The sequence below is a fragment of the Glycine soja genome, chromosome 13, assembly GCF_004193775.1.
Source record: "Glycine soja cultivar W05 chromosome 13, ASM419377v2, whole genome shotgun sequence".
Lineage (NCBI taxonomy): Eukaryota > Viridiplantae > Streptophyta > Magnoliopsida > Fabales > Fabaceae > Glycine > Glycine soja.
This window is the reverse complement of record NC_041014.1, coordinates 22790523-22809748: the sequence shown is the minus strand read 5'-3', so window position 1 is coordinate 22809748 and position 19226 is coordinate 22790523. Positions and strand designations below refer to the sequence as shown.

The 19226-nt window shown below is 36.0% G+C and overlaps 2 protein-coding genes across 3 annotated transcripts; both read left to right on the top strand.

The window, feature by feature from the left end:
• Positions 1-66: 66 nt before the first annotated feature.
• Positions 67-2711, top strand: LOC114381329 (DNA repair protein RAD51 homolog 1). The gene is made up of 9 exons (XM_028340553.1): positions 67-336; positions 541-685; positions 778-888; positions 1005-1096; positions 1246-1340; positions 1431-1544; positions 1829-1958; positions 2132-2253; positions 2341-2711. The coding sequence occupies exons 1-9, from the start codon at positions 235-237 to the stop codon at positions 2462-2464; spliced, it is 1035 nt and encodes a 344-aa protein (XP_028196354.1). The 5' UTR covers positions 67-234; the 3' UTR covers positions 2465-2711.
• Positions 2712-3513: 802 nt separating this feature from the next.
• Positions 3514-18312, top strand: LOC114382282 (conserved oligomeric Golgi complex subunit 3-like). Of its 2 annotated transcripts, none has more exons than XM_028341586.1 (25): positions 3514-3691; positions 3939-4022; positions 4092-4199; positions 4280-4324; positions 4410-4484; positions 4592-4687; positions 5093-5170; positions 6251-6336; positions 6481-6547; positions 6709-6771; positions 6885-6986; positions 7133-7237; positions 7338-7430; positions 7602-7690; positions 7961-8180; positions 9008-9094; positions 14572-14688; positions 14782-14814; positions 15097-15183; positions 15265-15327; positions 16231-16347; positions 16703-16795; positions 17058-17183; positions 17643-17743; positions 17886-18019. In XM_028341586.1, exons 1-25 carry the CDS (start codon positions 3608-3610, stop codon positions 17908-17910), a joined length of 2244 nt encoding a protein of 747 aa, XP_028197387.1. In that variant the 5' UTR covers positions 3514-3607; the 3' UTR covers positions 17911-18019. The 2 variants fall into 2 exon arrangements, with proteins under 2 accessions (XP_028197387.1, XP_028197386.1); XM_028341585.1 differs by having other exon boundaries at positions 3516-3691; positions 17937-18312.
• Positions 18313-19226: the final 914 nt, after the last annotated feature.

The window sequence follows — 19226 nt, the reverse complement described above, 5'->3', positions numbered from 1 at the left end:
GCGTTTCAATTAAATTAATTAACTTGTTTTTTTGAAGTATATAAAAAGAAGTTTAAGTTATTTTTTGGTTTGGTTTAAAGTTTTCTTGCTAAGCTTGTGGTGTAAGCTTCTTGGGATCGAGAGAAGTGTTATTTTGGCGCCCCTCCAATTCTTTTGAATCCTCATCACCCCCACTCCACCCATCTCATCTCTCTTCGATCTTAAATATTGAATCTTTGAGGGGTCAGAATCAGAATGTCGGCAACCATGGAGCAGCAACGCCACCAAAAAGCGCCCCAACAACAAGACGAAGCCGAAGAGATACAACCTGGCCCTTTACCCGTCGAGCAACTTCAGGTTTAATCTTCAACACCCACCCTTCACTTCTTTTCTTCAAAAACGCTTTCTTTTTCATCATTTCTCCCTCCCCATTTAATCCAATTTCCTCGATACCACTTTTCTCCATCGAATTGACGCCCACTATCATTTTAGGGCAGAAAAAAAAAAAAAACCTCTTTTCGTGTTTTTTGATGATACCCTTATGCTTAATTATGATCTCAGGCATCGGGCATAGCCGCCACGGACGTTAAGAAGCTTAAAGACGCCGGAATTTGCACCGTTGAATCCGTTGCTTACACTCCTAGGAAAGACCTTTTGCAAATCAAAGGTATCAGTGAAGCTAAAGTTGACAAGATCATTGAAGCAGGTAAACAAACACGGAAACATCTTCACCTTTGTTTATCTTATTGCCAATTTCTTACAATTGTGATGTTTTTGTTTTCTGTTGTTTATTGACAGCTTCTAAGCTGGTGCCTATGGGTTTCACCAGCGCTAGTGAACTTCATGCCCAGCGCGATGCAATCATTCAGATAACCACGGGATCAAGAGAGCTTGACAAGATATTGGAGGGTCAGAATCAGAAACAATTAAGACCTTTTTAATGTTTATTATGTGTGGATTTGAATTTGAAACATCACGGGTTTCACTACTTAAGTGTCTTGAATTGATATGGGTTCTTCTACCAGGTGGAGTTGAGACCGGTTCTATAACTGAATTATATGGTGAATTTCGGTCTGGGAAGACTCAGTTGTGTCACACTCTCTGTGTCACTTGCCAAGTAAGTAGTTTAGTTTCCTTACATGTTCATGCTCAATAACAGTTTCTCTGATGCATTCAGTTTTAAAATTTGAGTTTGTTAAACTTTTGGTTCATATCTATCTGTAATTCTCACACCTTTACCTAATGTTTCGATTGTTGATGTTGTAGTTGCCACTAGACCAAGGAGGTGGGGAGGGTAAAGCTATGTACATAGATGCTGAGGGCACATTTAGGCCTCAGCGACTCTTACAGATAGCAGATAGGTAAAATGAATGATTGTTGATACAACTTTGCTGCTACCCTGTGTGTGATCTGTGCAATGCATTCAGTATTAATGTTTCTTAGTGCTGCAGGTTTGGATTGAATGGTGTTGATGTATTGGAAAATGTTGCTTATGCTAGAGCATACAATACTGATCATCAATCACGGCTTCTGCTTGAAGCAGCTTCAATGATGGTGGAAACTAGGTTTGACTTGCAACGGTTCCCTTTGCTCAATATTTTTAAGATCTGCTAAATTCTACATAATGTGCCTTTTAAATATGCATTATGTTGCACAAGTGCATAATACCATAATTGTTTGTTCTCATCTTGCTTTATCACTTACCACCTGAAATGTTTTATTCCTTCATGTTTTTTTCTTAGGCTAGAGTTGTAAGATTTTCCTTAACTTGAGATATTTGATTGTGGAAACTCTTTGTTTGGCTAGCAAAAATGCATTTTAGGCTTACATTTTGGTTGTATATACACAGGTTTGCTGTAATGATAGTAGATAGTGCTACTGCCCTCTATAGGACAGATTTTTCTGGAAGGGGGGAGCTTTCAGCTCGGCAAATGCATCTAGCAAAGTTCCTGAGGAGCCTTCAGAAATTAGCAGATGAGGTAAAACTCCTAGTTGGGCTGGCGGTGCACCTAACCTTCTAGGTTAATCTAATTCAATATTCTGGCTTAGGATGTTGAATTATAGAACATAACATGTTTGACTTTTCTTGGTAAATATACATAATCAGTTTGGACTTAGGAGTTAATAAGTTTTTCTGATTCTCTAATTGTAGTTTGGTGTGGCTATTGTCATAACAAACCAAGTAGTTTCACAAGTAGATGGTTCTGCAGTCTTTGCTGGACCTCAAATCAAGCCTATTGGAGGCAACATTATGGCTCATGCTACAACAACGAGGTATGAACTGCAAATATGAAATGTTTAGGTTTGGTTCTTCTTTGAGCTCGTTCTTACCCTGGATGTTAATTAATTTCTTGAGGACAGGCTAGCTCTCAGGAAAGGGAGAGGGGAAGAGCGAATCTGTAAAGTGATAAGTTCTCCTTGCTTGGCGGAAGCCGAAGCAAGGTTTCAGATTTGTGCCGAAGGAGTTTCAGATGTTAAAGACTAACTGATTTCAGAATGTTTGAATTTTTCTGTATGGTATACCTGTCGATTTGCAAGTATCCAGTATTAAATTTTGCAAAATTTGATGCCCCCTATTTTCTAGTTGTGATTTGTGAACCCCCTCCCGCCATATTTGTCAGCTTGTTTCTTCGCATTTTGTGTGATATCGATATTAATAAATTTGTAGTTATGATTGTAGAGTTCAGTTACAGTGAACTAGAGAAGTAGAGATCCACTTATTCAAAGTTTAACCCTGGCTTTTGATTCTCTGAACTACATAATAGAAATAGAATCAACAAACTATGTATGTCAAAGGCATTAAACTGAGGTATTGTTGGTGCTGTTTAAATCTAATGCCTCCATGGTTGACTCACTAGTTATTACCACGAAACAGCAAGCTTCACGGTAACTGATTGTTTAGGATCTCGTTCTTCTTACATTAAAAAAAATTAATAATTTAGAATTAAAACTTTCAGACATTGGTTATTTGAATTTATCAATTTAATGATGTCGTACTAAAGGGAAGCACATATAAAGGTGTATTTAAAATTAAGAAATGAGGTTTAAAAAGCATTTTTTCTTAATTTGATTTCACTTATCAAATCAAATAAAATATTAAAATAAATGGAAACTTGTGGACAACAAATTTAGTTAATTATAATATTTTAATAGATGAATAAATTGTTGTACAGAAAAAAATATACACAAGAAATTTACACTAAGTCATAAATAATTATATTAATAAATTTGACATTATATCTTAACATAAAATCTTAAAATTTAGTTTATAAATTTTCCTTTTTATGTTTAACTTTTTTTCTATTCAATGTAAGATTTTACTTCATAATTATACTCTAACAGAATAAATTTTAATATTTTTGACACATTTAAACTTCTTGACCCGAGCTACATAAATTTTTTAATTAAATAATTTGAGGAACATATTTACAAATATTTTTATTTTGTTATAAACTTAATTAGTTAAATTAAAATTGTAATAAGACGACAAACCTTGCAACGCACACCAGTTATTATGATAATCTGAGAAACAAAACGCAGCGTTTGGTGCCGTAGCTCAAACGGGAGGTGTGTACGTTGTTATGTAAGGAAGGAAGAAGCAGAGCGAAGCGGTGACAGACAGAGGAAAATGGGAAGCAGAGGTCCACCTCAATCCCATCCAAATTCCGCTGCCATTTCCAAGGGTTACAACTTCGCTTCCACTTGGGAACAGGTTTCCTTCTTCAACAATTATTCCCCAAATCATGCTTCCATTTCTGTGTTTCCGCTCTTCTTTCCTCGCTCTAGTTACCTCGATTTCTAGATCTCGTATTTTCCAACTGCATTTGCATTCAATTCTTATCATATCATCTTAATCCATCTCTTTTGCTTACAATTACATCTCACTCCGCCACGGATCAGATCTGCGATGTTGTTCGCAGCGATTCGATTTGATTTTTGAAGTGAAATGTGTTTTGCAGAATGCTCCTTTGACAGAGCAACAACAATCCGCGATCGTTTCGCTTTCTCACGCAGTATCTGAGCGACCGTTGCCTCGCAAGTTGGTAAGATTTTGCCGTTTACATGTAATTGCTATTCTCTTGAATCAATTTAAATGTAATTCGCATTTGTAGGCTCAAGAAAATGCGTCGGTGCAAGACAATGCCTTATCTGTTAAAACGAAGGATAGTTCCTTTGATGACTCTGGTGCTATTGAGACTGTTATGGTCAATACCAATCAGGTTAGTTGTTCTGCGCAATCTGGTTTGTGACTTTGAATGCTTGACGTGAGTTTTTTTTTTTTTATTTGAACTTGATGCAGTTCTACAAATGGTTTACGGATCTTGAATCTGCCATGAAATCAGAGGTTAGTAGTCTTGTTATGCCGACATGGTGTAACACTCTGTTTATTTTGATCGTGGACTCTTAACTTAGTCAGTCTCCAATTGCAGACAGAAGAGAAGTATCAACATTACGTGAACACTCTAACTGACCGCATACAGACATGTGATGAAATTCTCCAACAGGTCATTTTCATTCTAGTTCTGTTTTACTGGGTTGGTTGCGGGTATCTAATTTGGTGACTATTATTTTCTCATTCAGTTTTCCATTTGGACGACTTGATCTCGTGCAGGTTGATGACACCCTAGACTTGTTCAACGAGCTACAGTTGCAGCATCAAGCAGTAGCTACAAAGACTAAAACGCTCCATGATGCATGTGATAGGCTGGTATGCTTTTGTTACCTGTGACATCAACTCATTTTCATTTTTTTGAAGTGTTAGTGGAATGATTTGCAAAACTTATACTGTAGGTAATGTTTGCCAGTGACCTCTTGTTCCTTTAATAATAGACCACGTAGGTTAATGTACATGTTAAACTAATCAATCTGGAAAACAAGTCAATGGAACTGGAGATTTTAGGTTAGTTGGTTTCATTTTCCTTCATGCATGGTGGTAAAAAAATTTGGTTTAGTATGAAACTATTTATGAGTAATAAAACACCTTTTTTTTGGATATATTATTCCTATTTGGAAGTTGAAAGTCTATGATATTTTCTTAGGCTTACTTAGCTGCCTTAGATTTCTTCTTTGGCTGGAATGACTGATTTGCTCACTATTTTTATTTGTATTACAGCTACAAGAGAAACAAAGACTAATTGATTTTGCAGAAGCACTTCGTAGTAAACTCAATTACTTTGATGAACTGGAGAATGTAAGGTTTGACTGCTGGCTTGACTGGATCTTTTTCTTAATTTCATCTTCCATCTTTTCCTCTTTTTTTTTTTTTTTTGGTTTAATGATCTAATAGCATGTTACATCTTGAAGGATGTGAAATGCTAATAGGACCTACAAATTTATATGCTCCTAGCACCTAATATAATAATATCTGCCACTGAAAGGTGCCATTTTGGTGGGGACTTCAGGACAGTGCACAACGGGTGCTAAGACTAGTTGTCTCCTGGGGAACATCTATAATCTATAACAATAATAAAGACAATACCTCATTTGGGTTTCGATTTTTTTACCTATTTACCCCTGATTTTACCCCTTTAACTGCATACTATAATTATTTTTTTATTTAATCTTTATTCTCTCTTCTTTTTCTTTGAACTTCCCATTTATCAAAAAACTAATTGCTGTAACTTGTCATTTTCTATATTCTATTCTATCTTTCTTTCTTCCTCTTTTTTCAAATGTTTCTTTATGATATCACAAAGGTACGAAGTGTCTGTCTTGCACTGGTGTAATAAAAGAGGGATCATTTTCACATGTTTTCTGACATTGTGAAACTGAATAACTCAGACTTGCATCAAATTGATGATTTTTAGTACTTTTTTAATGAATTAAGTTTTGAGATATACTGAACTTTTACTATGAATTTCTGAGATGTTATACACTAATCATTTGTAATCTTTAGCTTTTGAATTTCTATTATCATACTTAATTTACATGTGTTTTGTGTTGCTTGTCAAGATTTTTTTTTTTTGTGTGTGTAAAGACATTATGTACTACAAGCACTTAATTGATGTAATTAACACTTCTTCAGTGTTGCTCTTGTAAAATAAAGTATTTGTTGCTGCTGCTTTAATCTTTCAAAATTTGCATGTTATATTTATTCAACATGCTTCTGCTGGTAGATCTGGTAGTATATTTTTTTAACTTAAAAATTGAAGTAGTATATTTCTTTACAAAGAGTTTGGAGTTCTTTGTTTTGTTCAGAAGTTGCACAAAAGTGTAAGTAGTTATTATTTTATAAGTGATGTATATGGTTTGTTTAAATTCTTCTGTACAGGTTGCTACCAATTTTTATTCTCCAAACATGAACGTTGGAAATGAAAACTTTCTCCCACTTCTCAAACGGCTTGATGAATGCATCTCGTGAGTGAAAATCCAGTTTCGTTCCAGTACTTTGTACTGTTGCTCAGTGTATAAAATGTCATTTAAACGATTTAACGTTGGCTTTATCTGCTTTGTAGTTGAACAATAAATGTGATCATTGACATTTTTTATCTTTTAATTTAGGTATGTTGAAAACAATCCACAGTATGCAGAATCAAGTGTTTACTTGCTTAAATTTCGGCAACTCCAGGTTTATAAAATTTACTACTAAGAATTGTTAATTAATTTTAGCAAACTGTTTGTTCTACTTTTGATCTTCTGTCTATGGCTAGAAGTCTGTCCTATGATATCTCTCTCATATTTGATAAATATTAAACCTTGAGTAATTTTGAAACATTGTTCTTTTTATAGTCTCGAGCATTGGGCATGATGCGTTCTCATGTACTTGCTGTTCTTAAAGGTGCCTCTTCTCAGGTGAAGTTAATTTAACAGGTTGAGTGGATAATATGTGTGCGTATTGTATTCTACAAGGATACAAGTATTTAGAATCCTGTGATAATGTAATTTGGTATGTATCTCAACATCAGGTCCAGGAAGCAATCCGTGGAAGTGGGGGTGGCAAAGCATCTATCTCTGAGGGAGTAGAGGCATCCGTGATATATGTTCGGTTCAAGGCAGCAGCAAGTGAGGTAAGCCTTTCCATTTGACATAAATCTTTGGATTTGAAGGTTTATTGTGGACAGAAAAAACAATGGTCATTTATAATGATTAATTTTTTCTCCAGCATATTTCTACCTCTCCTTTGTGAAGCTGATTAAGAATGTAACTTTTGCAGCTTAAGCCACTACTTGAAGAAATTGAAAGCAGGTCTTCAAGGAAAGAATATGGTCAAATTCTGGCAGAATGCCACAGACTATACTGTGAGCAACGCCTCACTTTGGTGAGAATTAACATGCTTGGTCATTATATGTTGTTTTTAATATTTTTTTCTATATTAGTAAGTCAGCTGATTGCAAGATTCTTTGTTTCATTCCATGAAGATAAGAGGTATAGTTCAGCGGCGAATATCTGAGTTTGCCAAGAAAGAGTCTTTGCCTTCGTTGACTAGATCAGGCTGTGCATATCTCATACAGGTACTGTAATTTTTTTAAACACCATGTCTTTTTATTGATTTTGGTCTTTGGTTGATGAGAAACTTCTTGTAATTGTTCTATTTGTTTTTATGCTAAATGTGAACTTTTAAGTTTTAATGATATTACTTGGTTCATATCTTTATTTCGTATTGATTGTAATTTGAAGTGCAGGTCTGTCAACTTGAACACCAACTTTTTAATCATTTTTTCCCAGCTTCTTCAAAGGATATTTCAAGTTTAGCTCCATTAATGGATCCTCTGTAAGTTTGTATTCCTGTTAAAAGAATACTTGGTTTATTTTTCTTTGAACAGAAGAAGCATTCATATATCCAGATAGTGTTTGACAAGGTAAGTGAAGGAGCATTTGCAATGGGGGTTCCTTCCTTGGGTTTTTGATACTTCCCGGCTTACAAGTCCATCTTTTTCATTATCTATTGTTTAATGTGAATGTTATTTTAAAAGCAAAATTTCCATACTCTCAGTATGTGTATAGCATTGGCAACTCATGATTTCATCAATTTTGCTTGCAGGTCAACATATTTGTATGATACACTGCGTCCCAAACTTGTTCATGAAACAAATATTGATTTTCTTTGTGAACTTGTTGATATACTTAAAATGGAAGTTCTGGGGGAACAGCATAGTAGGAGGAGTGAATCACTAGCTGGTCTTCGTCCTACATTTGAGAGAATTTTAGCAGATGTTCATGAGCGGTTAACATTTCGTGCTCGGACTCATATACGGGATGAGGTAGGTTACTCATTGGTTTTTTATTTTTTATTATTATTTTAATGTTCTGATTTCTTAGTTATTTGTTTTAACTGTTGAAGTTATTCTTTTTTGTTGGGTTTTTGTCCCTCTGGTTGTTTGTTTTCCACCTTATTACTGAAAGGAAAAAAATACCATCCAACAATATATCACAACATAAATTATTTATCATAAATCTAAAATATAATTTGTATGTTAAAAATATTTAATTATTACAGATTTTAATTATAATATAATTTATATATTGAGAAATATTTATTTAATATAAATTATAAATTTTAGTTGTATAAAATAAACATTTATTATGTGCAAATTGCAATGCACAAGCTAATGTACTGGTTTTCTGGAGAACTGTGTCAATTTTGTTCTTGTGCTCAAATTTGCTTACCTATTTTTTTCTGCCTCTTCTTGGTAGCCTTCGTCCCCAAGTCCGCCCCTCTCTCAAGTCTCAATTTCAACCCTCTTTCTCCATTCATTCTTCCCCTTTCTCTAGCTCAAAACTGCTTGTGCTTTGCATCCTCCTCCAAACAATAAATTTTTTTGCCATGACTTACCTACTTGTACTGTGCTGCTTGTGTTGTCCCCTAAGTGCATCAAACACAACGTGATTAGATGATTGAAGTAAATGATTTTCAGTCTTAAGAATCATACTGTCAGATCAAATGTACTGCTTATATTTTATTGGTTGTTGACGATTTTTTGGCTCACCATATTTAGTTCCTTGTGGTGATCGTTATGATAATTTAAATTTCATTTATACTATCTTGATTTCTTGAAAGTTGAAACCTTATTTCTTTATCTTATTACAGATAGCAAATTACATTCCAACTAATGAAGACTTGGACTACCCTGAAAAGCTAAAGAAATCTGCTGAAAGTACTTCTGAGATCAATCCTGTAAAGTGTCTTTCTTTGCAACTTTTTTTTTTTAGATAATTCAGCCATGACTGCTTTTCACTAATGATGGGTTGATGACTATTACATGCTGGTTTTCCTATGATAATGCTCATTAGATGTATTTCGTAATTCGAGTTGCTTGCTGCATTAGTTTCTTGTTGAGTAATGTGAATTAGATCACAACTACGGGTTATTCTTTTCTGTTCTTGATTATGTCACCTTCCAAAAATTGCCTTTTTTTGAACTGGAAACTTACATGGCTCACAGGATATTGAAATATCATGCCCGAGGACTATTGCAATATTGATGATACCATGTGATGAATCAATTATTCTTCCCAATCCCATCTCAGTTTTGCCACAATTTTACCAAGAGAGCAAATTTGTGGACTGTTGGGTATCCTTGTATTTTATCTATATTAGGTAGCTTTGTTAGTAAGCTTTTCAGAAGGGCAGCAGTGAGTTGTCACTGTCACTGCCCTTCTCTCTCCATCTTGTACTCTATATATATGTCTTTTTTGAAATAAAAAAGTAGTGAGAGAAAGGAGGGAATTTCTCCTTTAGTTTCAAGTTGGTATCAGAGCAGGTTCCGACCGTCGTCCGCCGCCGCCGTCCGCCGTCGTCTCCGGCGGATTTTTCCGGCGAGACCAGGGTTCGGATCGCCTCGAAAAGCGCGATCCACCCATGGAACTTGCACCGCCATCGGAAGCTCCACGCGCGGCTTCTTCCACGCGTGTTTTCCGGCGCGTGCAGCTCATGCGCCGCCGTGCCGGCGTCGGAAGCTGCCCCTTCCGGTCTCGGCAGCTTCGTCGTCGCCTCCTGGGTGCGTTTCAGGCCTCACCTCCTTCTTCCGGCAAGCTGTTTGGTCAGCTCTTGTGTGTTTTCCTCTCTTGTGTGTTAGGGTTTGCTGTTTGGCTCTTAAATGGCCTCCTCTGGACCTGTTTTTTCATTCTCCGGGACCCCAACCATCACCACTGCAAAGCTGAACTGGAAAAACTACCCTTCGTGGTCTGCTTCCGTGGAGTTGTGGTTCCTTGGTCAAGGACACCATGACCACTTGGAGAAAACCTCAGATTCTGTTTCAGATGATAAAAGATCTGAATGGGAGAAGCTTGATTATCAACTGTGCCGTGTTATGGCAATCAGTTGAGCCGGATATCTTGGAAATCCTTCGATCATTTAAATCATGTCGTTCCTTTTGGAAGAAAGCCCAAGAAATCTTTGCCAATGATATCCAAAGTTTGTTTGATGCAACCATGAAAGTTACAGCCCTCAAGCAAACCAGTCATGACATGATCGCTCATGTGGGTAAGGCTCGAGCTGCCGTGGAAGAACTGAGAAAGTTCCTTGTAGCTGATTCATTAGAAGAAGTGAATAGGAAACTTGACAAGTTCTACATGGTTCTTATTTTGAGAAGCTTGCATTCAGACTTTGATCATGTGCGTGATCAAGTACTTGCTGGAGACCAGATTCCATCGATGGATTCCCTCATTACTAGGCTTCTCCGCGTGCCTCATTTATTGAAGGATGAGAATCCTACTGATGGAGTGGAGACGTCAACCATGGTTGCATCTCGAAGAAGAGGAAGTAGCCGCAACAACAGAGGAGGTCGTAGTGGAAGGGGTGGACGTCCTCATTGCACTTATTGCAAGAGGATGGGTCACACCCAAGAGAATTGTTATTCGTTACATGGGTTTCCCGACAAGGTCGCACAGGTCTCTCGTTCAGAGAAAGCAGAGTCTAGATTTTCTGATGAGGAGTATCAGGAGTATTTGAAGCTTAAATCCGAGAAACCCAACAACCAAGCTCAATCCTCATCTATACCATGTGTTTCAACAGCCTGTATCTCTCAATCCATTGAAGGTTCTAGTCCTTGGATACTCGACTCAGGTGCCTCTGATCATATTTCTGGTAACAAATCCTCCTTTTCATCCTTCTCTTTTCCAAAAATTCCTCACCACGTTACTGTAGCCAATGGTTCCAAGGTTGTGTCTCAAGAAAGTGGTCAAGTTTCATTATCTCCTTCTCTGAAATTGAATTCTGTGTTATTCATTCCTCAGTGTCCCTATAATTTAATTTCATTAAGTCAGTTAACGCGTTCGTTAAATTGTTCAGTAACCTTTACAACTAATTCATTTGTTATTCAGGAACATGGGACGGGGCGACTGATTGGAGAAGGACATGAATCACGAGGACTTTACTACTTGGAATCCAGTCCACCTGGGGCTTGTTTTGCAATCTCAAAGCCCAAACTTTTGCATGATCGTCTAGGTCACCCAAGTTTACCAAAATTGAAGATGATGGTTCCTAGTCTCAAGAATCTTCGAGTCTTAGATTGTGATTCTTGTCAACTAGGAAAACATGTCAGGTCGTCATTTCCTCAAACTGTACAAAGATGTAACTCGGCTTTCTCTACCATTCATTCTGACATTTGGGGACCAAGTCGTGTTACATCTTTTGGTTTCCGATATTTTGTAACCTTCATTGATGAATTCTCCAGATGTACTTGGGTTTATTTAATGAAAGATAGATCTGAACTTTTGCCTATATTCGTGTCTTTTTATCATGAGATTGAGAATCAATTTGGAAAAACACTTAAAATTTTCAGGAGTGACAATGCTAAAGAATATTTCTCTCATGATCTTTCTTCTTTTTTGTCTTCCAAGGGTATTTTACATCAGTCTACATGTCCTCGCACACCACAACAAAATGGCATAGCAGAAACGAAGAATCGTCATCTTCTTGAAACTGCACGCTCCCTAATGTTAAATTAAAATGTTCCTACACATCATTGGGGAGATGCAGTGCTTACTGCTTGTTTCCTAATCAATAGGATGCCCTCTTCTTCTCTTGAAAACCAAATCCCTCACTCAATCGTCTTCCCTCATGATCCACTATTTCATGTCTCTCCTAAAGTGTTTGGTTGTACTTGCTTTGTCCATGATTTGTCTCCTGGTTTAGACAAACTCTCTGCTAGGTCAGTTAAATGCGTCTTCTTGGGTTATTCTCGTCTTCAAAAAGGTTACAAATGTTATTCTCCAACCCTGAGAAGATACTACATGTCTGCAGATGTAACCTTCTTTGAAGACACACCATTCTTCTCACCTTCAGAAGACCATTCTTCATCTCTTTAGGAAGTTCTCCCTATTCCTTATCCTTATCCTCTAGATGACTCCGACCAAAATGTCATTGTTGGTCCCTCTTCCTCACCGGATTCACCTGAAGTTGTATCTTCACCTCTGATTACAGAACAACCCAGGACAACGCAGATTGGATTTCCAGTACCTGAAGCTTCTCCCCGTGATTCTCGTTCTTCTTCAGCCAGTCCTCCGCTTATGGCTCCTTCCACCTCTTCTTCTCATTCTGACACACATTGGCCCATTGCCATCAGGAAAGGTATTCGCTCTACTCGTAATCCTCATCCTATTTATAATTTCTTAAGTTACCATCGTTTGTCTCCTTCATATAGTTCCTTTGTTTTCTCATTGGCCTCCATTACTATTCCTTCCACTGTCCGTGAGGCACTTGATCATCCTGGCTGGAGACAGGCTATGGTTGATGAGATGCAGGCTCTTGAAGATAATGGTACTTGGGAGCTTGTTCCTCTTCCTCCTGGTAAGACCATTGTGGGTTGTAGATGGGTCTACATTGTTAAAGTTGGGCCCAATAGTAAGGTTGATCGGCTTAAGGCTCGCTTGGTGGCTAAGGGCTACACACAGGTATATGGCATTAATTACTGTGATACTTTCTCCCCTGTCGCCAAACTCACTACTGTTCGTCTGTTTCTTGCTATGGCTGCTATCCGTCACTGGCCCCTCCATCAGCTTGATATTAAGAATGTCTTTCTCCATGGTGATCTTGAGGAGGATATTTATATGGAGCAACCTCCTGGGTTTGTTGCTTAGGGGGAGTACGGTCTTGTTTGTAAGCTTCACCGATCTCTCTATGGGTTGAAGCAATCTCCTCGCGCTTGGTTTGGTAAATTTAGTCATGTTGTCCGCATGTTTGGACTGAAACGAAGTGAAGCTAATCATTCTGTATTTTATTGTCATACATCCCCTGAAAAATGTGTTTATCTAATTGTCTATGTTGATGATATAGTGATTACAGAGAATGATACTACTAAGATCACCCAGCTAAAAGAGCACTTATTCAGTCATTTTCAGACCAAAGATTTGGGTCCTTTGAAGTATTTCCTTGGTATTGAAGTAGCTCAATCAGGAGATGGTGTTGTGATCTCTCAGAGAAAGTATGCTCTTGACATTTTAGAAGAAACAGGTATGCAGAATTGTAGACCTGTTGAAAGTCCTATGGATCCAAACCTGAAGCTCATGCAAGATCAAAGTGAAGTTTATCCTGATCCTGAGAGATATCGGAGGCTTGTGGGAAAACTCATTTACCTTACCATTACCAGACCTGATATCTCCTTTGTTGTGGGAGTGGTTAGCCAGTTTATGCAGAATCCTCATTTGGACCATTGGAATGTTGTCATGCGTATTCTGAGATATATTAAAAAAGCTCCTGGTCAAGGGTTATTGTATGAAGACAAGGGTAATACACAACTATCGGGATATTGTGATGCTGATTGGGCTGGTTGTCCCATGGATAGAAGGTCTACATCAGGCTATTGTGTCTTCATTGGAGGAAATCTTATTTCTTGGAAAAGCAAGAAACAGACAGTTGTCGCTCGGTCCAGTGCAGAAGCTGAATATCGATCTATGGCTATGGTTACTTGTGAGCTCATGTGGATTAAACAGTTTCTGCAGGAATTGAGGTTTTGTGAAGAGCTGCCAATGAAGTTGTATTGTGATAATCAGGCTGCTCTTCATATTGCCTCAAACCCAGTTTTTCATGAAAGGACTAAGCACATAGAGATTGATTGTCATTTCATTCGAGAGAAGCTTCTGTCCAAGGAGATTGTCACTGAGTTCATTGGTTCTAATGATCAGCCAGCAGATATTTTGACTAAGTCCTTAAGAGGACCTAAAATTCAGATTGTATGTTCCAAGCTTGGTGCATATGATTTATATGCTCCAGCTTGAGGGGGAGTGTTGGGTATCCTTGTATTTTATCTATATTAGGTAGCTTTGTTAGTAAGCTTTTCAGAAGGGCAGCAGTGAGTTGTCACTGTCACTGCCCTTCTCTCTCCATCTTGTACTCTATATATATGTCTTTTTTGAAATAAAAAAGTAGTGAGAGAAAGGAGGGAATTTCTCCTTTAGTTTCAAGTTGGACTAATTAATGAATATTTCATATGCTTGTTGCTCACATGCATGCATGGCACTGTGTGATTGTAGCATATTTCTTGTTTGTTTACATGCTGGAGACCTCAACCAGACTTGTATTTTCTTTAGTAGTTATTGCTGGATATTTTCATGTACTCACTTGTTTGACAATTTGCATTATGTAAATAGCTCTAGATTCAAAATTTGTTTGTCTTCCATCTTTCATAATTGGCAAATTGCTTTACATTTGCAGGCTGATGACAACCCAGATATTTTTAAAACATGGTATCCACCCCTGGAGAAAACTCTATCATGTCTTTCAAAGTTGTATCGTTGTTTAGAGTCTGCAGTTTTCACGGGCTTAGCACAGGTATTAGAGGTTCCACTTTAACTATTTTTTCCCCCCTGGTATTCTCTCCCTTTGAATATTTTACTAATAATTGGCTTTTGTTATTTCAATCAGGAAGTAGTGGAAGTTTGCTCAGCATCTATTCAGGTAAGGCAAAAATAAGCTTTCTGGTCCATATCATGATCATATCAATGTAATATAAATATTATTAAGGAGTAAATATCTGATTACCTGTATTGGGTTATATTATCTTTTTTTCTTCAATTATAGATGTGTTTGAACTGGAAAGAGAAAACAGTATAAAAGGATGAGGATACAGAAACAATTGATTCACACAAATGGTGCTTAAATTTATGTTTGAAAACTGTGTTTCATATTTTGTTTTGACTAGCTTGTTTTATGTTTGCTGCTTTGTCTTGTTTGCCACAGAAAGCAAGCAAATTAATTGCAAAGAGATCATCACAAATGGACGGACAGCTCTTCCTTATAAAGCATCTTTTAATTTTAAGGGAGCAGGTAATCCTGTGTCAGACTCTCTTGTGTAATTATTTAGTAGATTTTATATAATTTGTGAGTAATCATTTTTTGGTCTTCCAGATTGCACCTTTCAATATTGAATTTTCAGTCACACAAAAGGAGCTCGATTTCTCTCATTTGCTGGTTAGTGTTTCTTAGCCCAGTAATATATTTTTGTGAGCTGAGTTCAATACACTGCTGTTCTGATTTCAAACACTTTGTCTAATTTGTGCTCATTTCATTGCTTGTTACCATTTTATTGCCATGTAATGTGAGGAAAAAGAACTTGGCAAATAAGTCTCAAATAAGAAGCACAAGAATTCTCATCAGTTTGTTTCACATAATTCAACTTCATTGTAATGTAAAGGACTCTGATATGATGCTGCTTCTTGTATGGTCATGGTTCTTAATTTCTTGTCAAAGGAAGCCTATACTTTGAATAGAAGACCGGTTATTATTGTAATTTTACCTGTGCCTGGAACCATTGACCAACTAAGAGGAAGGTATTTTTTAGGAGAAATAGTATTTTAAAAAACAGATAACAAGTATACCAGGGTAAGGATAAGATATCTTAAAGGGCTGATAAAAGAAAAAAAAAATAGAACAAAGGAAAAGAAACTAAGGAGTCTAGGGAAGCAGTAGGGCAGCCCAATTCCTCTGCAAATTGGATGATCCTATCCCAAAACAAATTTAGTAAGGAGATTCACTTAAAGATGCATAGTTTTTGCTCCATAAGAGAAAAATATGTGTCAGTGTGCACCAAATAGATATCATAAAACAAACACTGGAAACTCAGGAAGTAAAATTACCAATGATGTAATAAACTACAAGAACAACTTCTTCTTAATCTATTTGATATGCATATCCTTAGACCTACCATGTTAAAGTTCTAAATGAGTGTGTGAATGCTATGTAAAGAATTTTTTTTAGTCATGGACTTTGCCTACTAATATTGTCATGTCATGAGTAGGATTTAATTTTTTATTTTGCTGATTTAGCTTTTAGTATCACTAATATTTTGTCTCTATCAATTGGAATATGGTTCAGGAGCATCTACGAAGACTTCTAAGAGGGCAAGCCTCTCTATTTGAATGGTCAAGATCAACTTCATTGGCAAGGACATTGTCTCCAAGAGTTTTGGAAAATCAAATTGACACAAAGAAGGTTTGTGACTTTGTGGATTAATATGGTTTGGTCAAATGACTTGTAAAACAAGCCTCTCGTTGATGTTTTGGTTGTGCATTCTCAGTTTGTTCATCCTTATGCAAAATTAGATTAGAAACATTGGTTAGACGTAACACCTCTCAAAGTATAAGAGTTTATATTTGGTATTGGATCCTTTGAAAGTTTTAAATTCAAAGTTAATTTGATTGTGATTGCATGTATAATCAGTCACCCAATATGTGATCAAAATTTTCCTTGTCTTTTCAGTGATTCTCCTTTAATCCTTTTATTCCATATGTTGCATAATCAAATTTAGACCATTGTCTAGTGCCTTTGATATATGTTTTTTTTTCAGGAACTGGAAAAGAGCCTTAAAGCCACTTGTGAGGAGTTCATCATGTCTGTTACTAAGCTTGTTGTGGATCCTTTGCTTTCATTTGTTACAAAGGTTTGTGTCTGTAAACAAGTTAGTTTTTACTTTGCCAGCTGGTGAACCAAAAAGAGATCCTTGGCTTTAAAGCAAAGGCACTTGTAAATATATAATTGGTTCTTAGTACAAATTTTTCGTTACTTGGATGCTGCTAATCTCATGTCATAAACATATTTGAAATATTTCATTTCTTCACAACAGTCACTATGAAGATTTAACTTTTTCTATCATCTTCATAAAGAGAAATATTTTTACCAGTTTTTTCATATTGATTTTGTAGGTTACAGCAGTTAAAGTTGCATTATCATCAGGTGGTCAGAATCAAAAGCTAGAGTCAGTTATGGCCAAACCTCTGAAGGATCAGGCTTTTGCTACTCCAGATAAGGTGGCTGAACTTGTTCAAAAGGTAGGTCATTTACTAATTAGAAATTTAGAATTATTTACATTATTTTTTTCATTGAACTACAGAATATCTAGTCTAATAGGAGAATTCTTACCCTGGTAGATAATCGAAAAAATAAAAAATCAATGCCTCCAATCTCATGTTTAAAATAAGTAAGCATGGAAGCTTTAGATAAAGTAAAAGTGCTGAATGTCTGTTTCAGGAGTATTATATTGTTCATCACCAGCCAACGAAATAGTCCTTTTTAATAGAACTTGTGGTCTTGCAGAAACTCATCTACATTAGTGATGATGTCTAAATGAGAGCACAAATTAAAATAGAAAAGAATACTCCTTGCATTATCTTGATTTGTGTAATCTCTTTTATTTAACTTTGTCATGTATGGATAGATGAGTTTTTTAAAATTAGGTTTGTGAATCCCATTCTGTTGTCAAGCTAAATTGATGTTTGGTGGTCTAATAGGTCAGGACTGCTATTCAGGAGCAACTGCCGGTGGTGATAGAAAAGATGAAGCTTTATTTACAGAATTCATCAACAAGAACGATACTTTTCAAACCAATAAAGTAAGTTTATATGTAAAATATAGAATTACAGTTTCAAAATTTTTCTGTACTACTTGCTTGAGAAGTGCATCTTGATTATCAGAACCAACCTTTTAATGTTGGTTTGTATTATTCCTGGGTTTATGAATTTGTTACTTTCTAGCTATGCAGAATCGTACCAATCTTAAGGCTGTTTCCCTTCGTGTCCATGCAGGACAAATATTGTTGAAGCCCATATCCAAGTTCAATCCCTACTACAATCAGAATACACGAGTGAAGAGATCCAGACCATTAATCTCAAATCCGTACAGGATCTGCAAAATGAGCTTGATAATTATCTCTAATTTGTATGTAAAGGCCATTGGATAATTTCATGTCCATTTTTCCCCTGCTGGAGGATCTTGAACAAACAAAGACTTGGTTACATACATTCTAGATAATTTTGTAGAATTATTAGCAAGAGATGGCAGAGTTGTGGTTTTGCTGAGGATGATTTATATATACCCTTTTCTTTTCTAACACCGGTGGATATTTTTGTACATTTTTTTCATTAGTCACCAACAAACCCTATACTTACCCATTCTTCCGCAGTTATTTTTATTTGTTATAAGACATTTTTTCTAACACTGGTGGCTAACGTACTGATGATTACTTGACTTTTGCTCTTTCATGTGATGACTGATAAAAAAAAAGCTATTTCACACCACATTATACGACTTTATTGTCATAGACATGTTTGGTTGATTACTTATTTAGTAATTTAAAAGAAGATATTTAATTGAAAAAGTAAAAGTGAAAAAAAATGTAGTGAAAATGGTTATTGTAGAAAATAGTTTTCAATTTTCATTCCCATGAAAATAGGAGCTACTCACCCCCTTCTCATGAAAATATAAATACATTGATATGTGAGAATGCAACTTCTTTGGGAATAAAACATCTTGAAATATATTTTCATAATCTTCTAATAAACTGGGGGTGAAACAAATGCTCCTTGTAGTAATGTTTGTAACATAAATTTTTAGAAAATCATAAATTTGTTTTTTTATATTCTATTTTAATAATTTTAATAAATATTTAATTGCATCTAGTCTTGATTATCAGTCGAATATGATCGATTTTGGGTCCAAATATCCTCAACCGATCAAATCCGAAAGCTAGAGAATGTAGCCCTTTCTTGGCAGTATAAGTAATCAGGAAATTCGGGTTCGGATAGACCAGGTAACTAGTTAAGTTGGATGGATAAATTCAGATTCATTTCGCACACAAGCAATATCTAATATTTATATATTCATATCTATTTGTGAGAAGAGTTGTGAATATTATAAACATTCGTATAATTACTTAGTATATAACATAACACTGTAGAATTATAGAGTAAAATCCTTGAAATTGTAAAGTGTTGTTTCAGAAATAGAAAATTCTTAAAAGAAACTCCTTAAATTAAATTTGTTAATCATGTTACTTTCTGTCTTTAACTTCGTCACGAACTACAATGATAAGTTGT

Bases quoted from the DNA above. Each gene is read 5' to 3' on its own strand.
- LOC114381329 (XM_028340553.1), top strand. From the start codon at position 235: ATGTCGGCAACCATGGAGCAGCAACGCCACCAAAAAGCGCCCCAACAA. The intron at 889-1,004 runs GTCAGAATCAGA...TTCTTCTACCAG, and splicing joins GCTTGACAAGATATTGGAGG to GTGGAGTTGAGACCGGTTCT. The intron at 1,545-1,828 runs GTTTGACTTGCA...GTATATACACAG, and splicing joins TCAATGATGGTGGAAACTAG to GTTTGCTGTAATGATAGTAG.
- LOC114382282 (XM_028341585.1), top strand. From the start codon at position 3,608: ATGGGAAGCAGAGGTCCACCTCAATCCCATCCAAATTCCGCTGCCATT. The intron at 8,181-9,007 runs GTAGGTTACTCA...ATCTTATTACAG, and splicing joins GGACTCATATACGGGATGAG to ATAGCAAATTACATTCCAAC. The intron at 14,689-14,781 runs GTATTAGAGGTT...TATTTCAATCAG, and splicing joins TTTTCACGGGCTTAGCACAG to GAAGTAGTGGAAGTTTGCTC.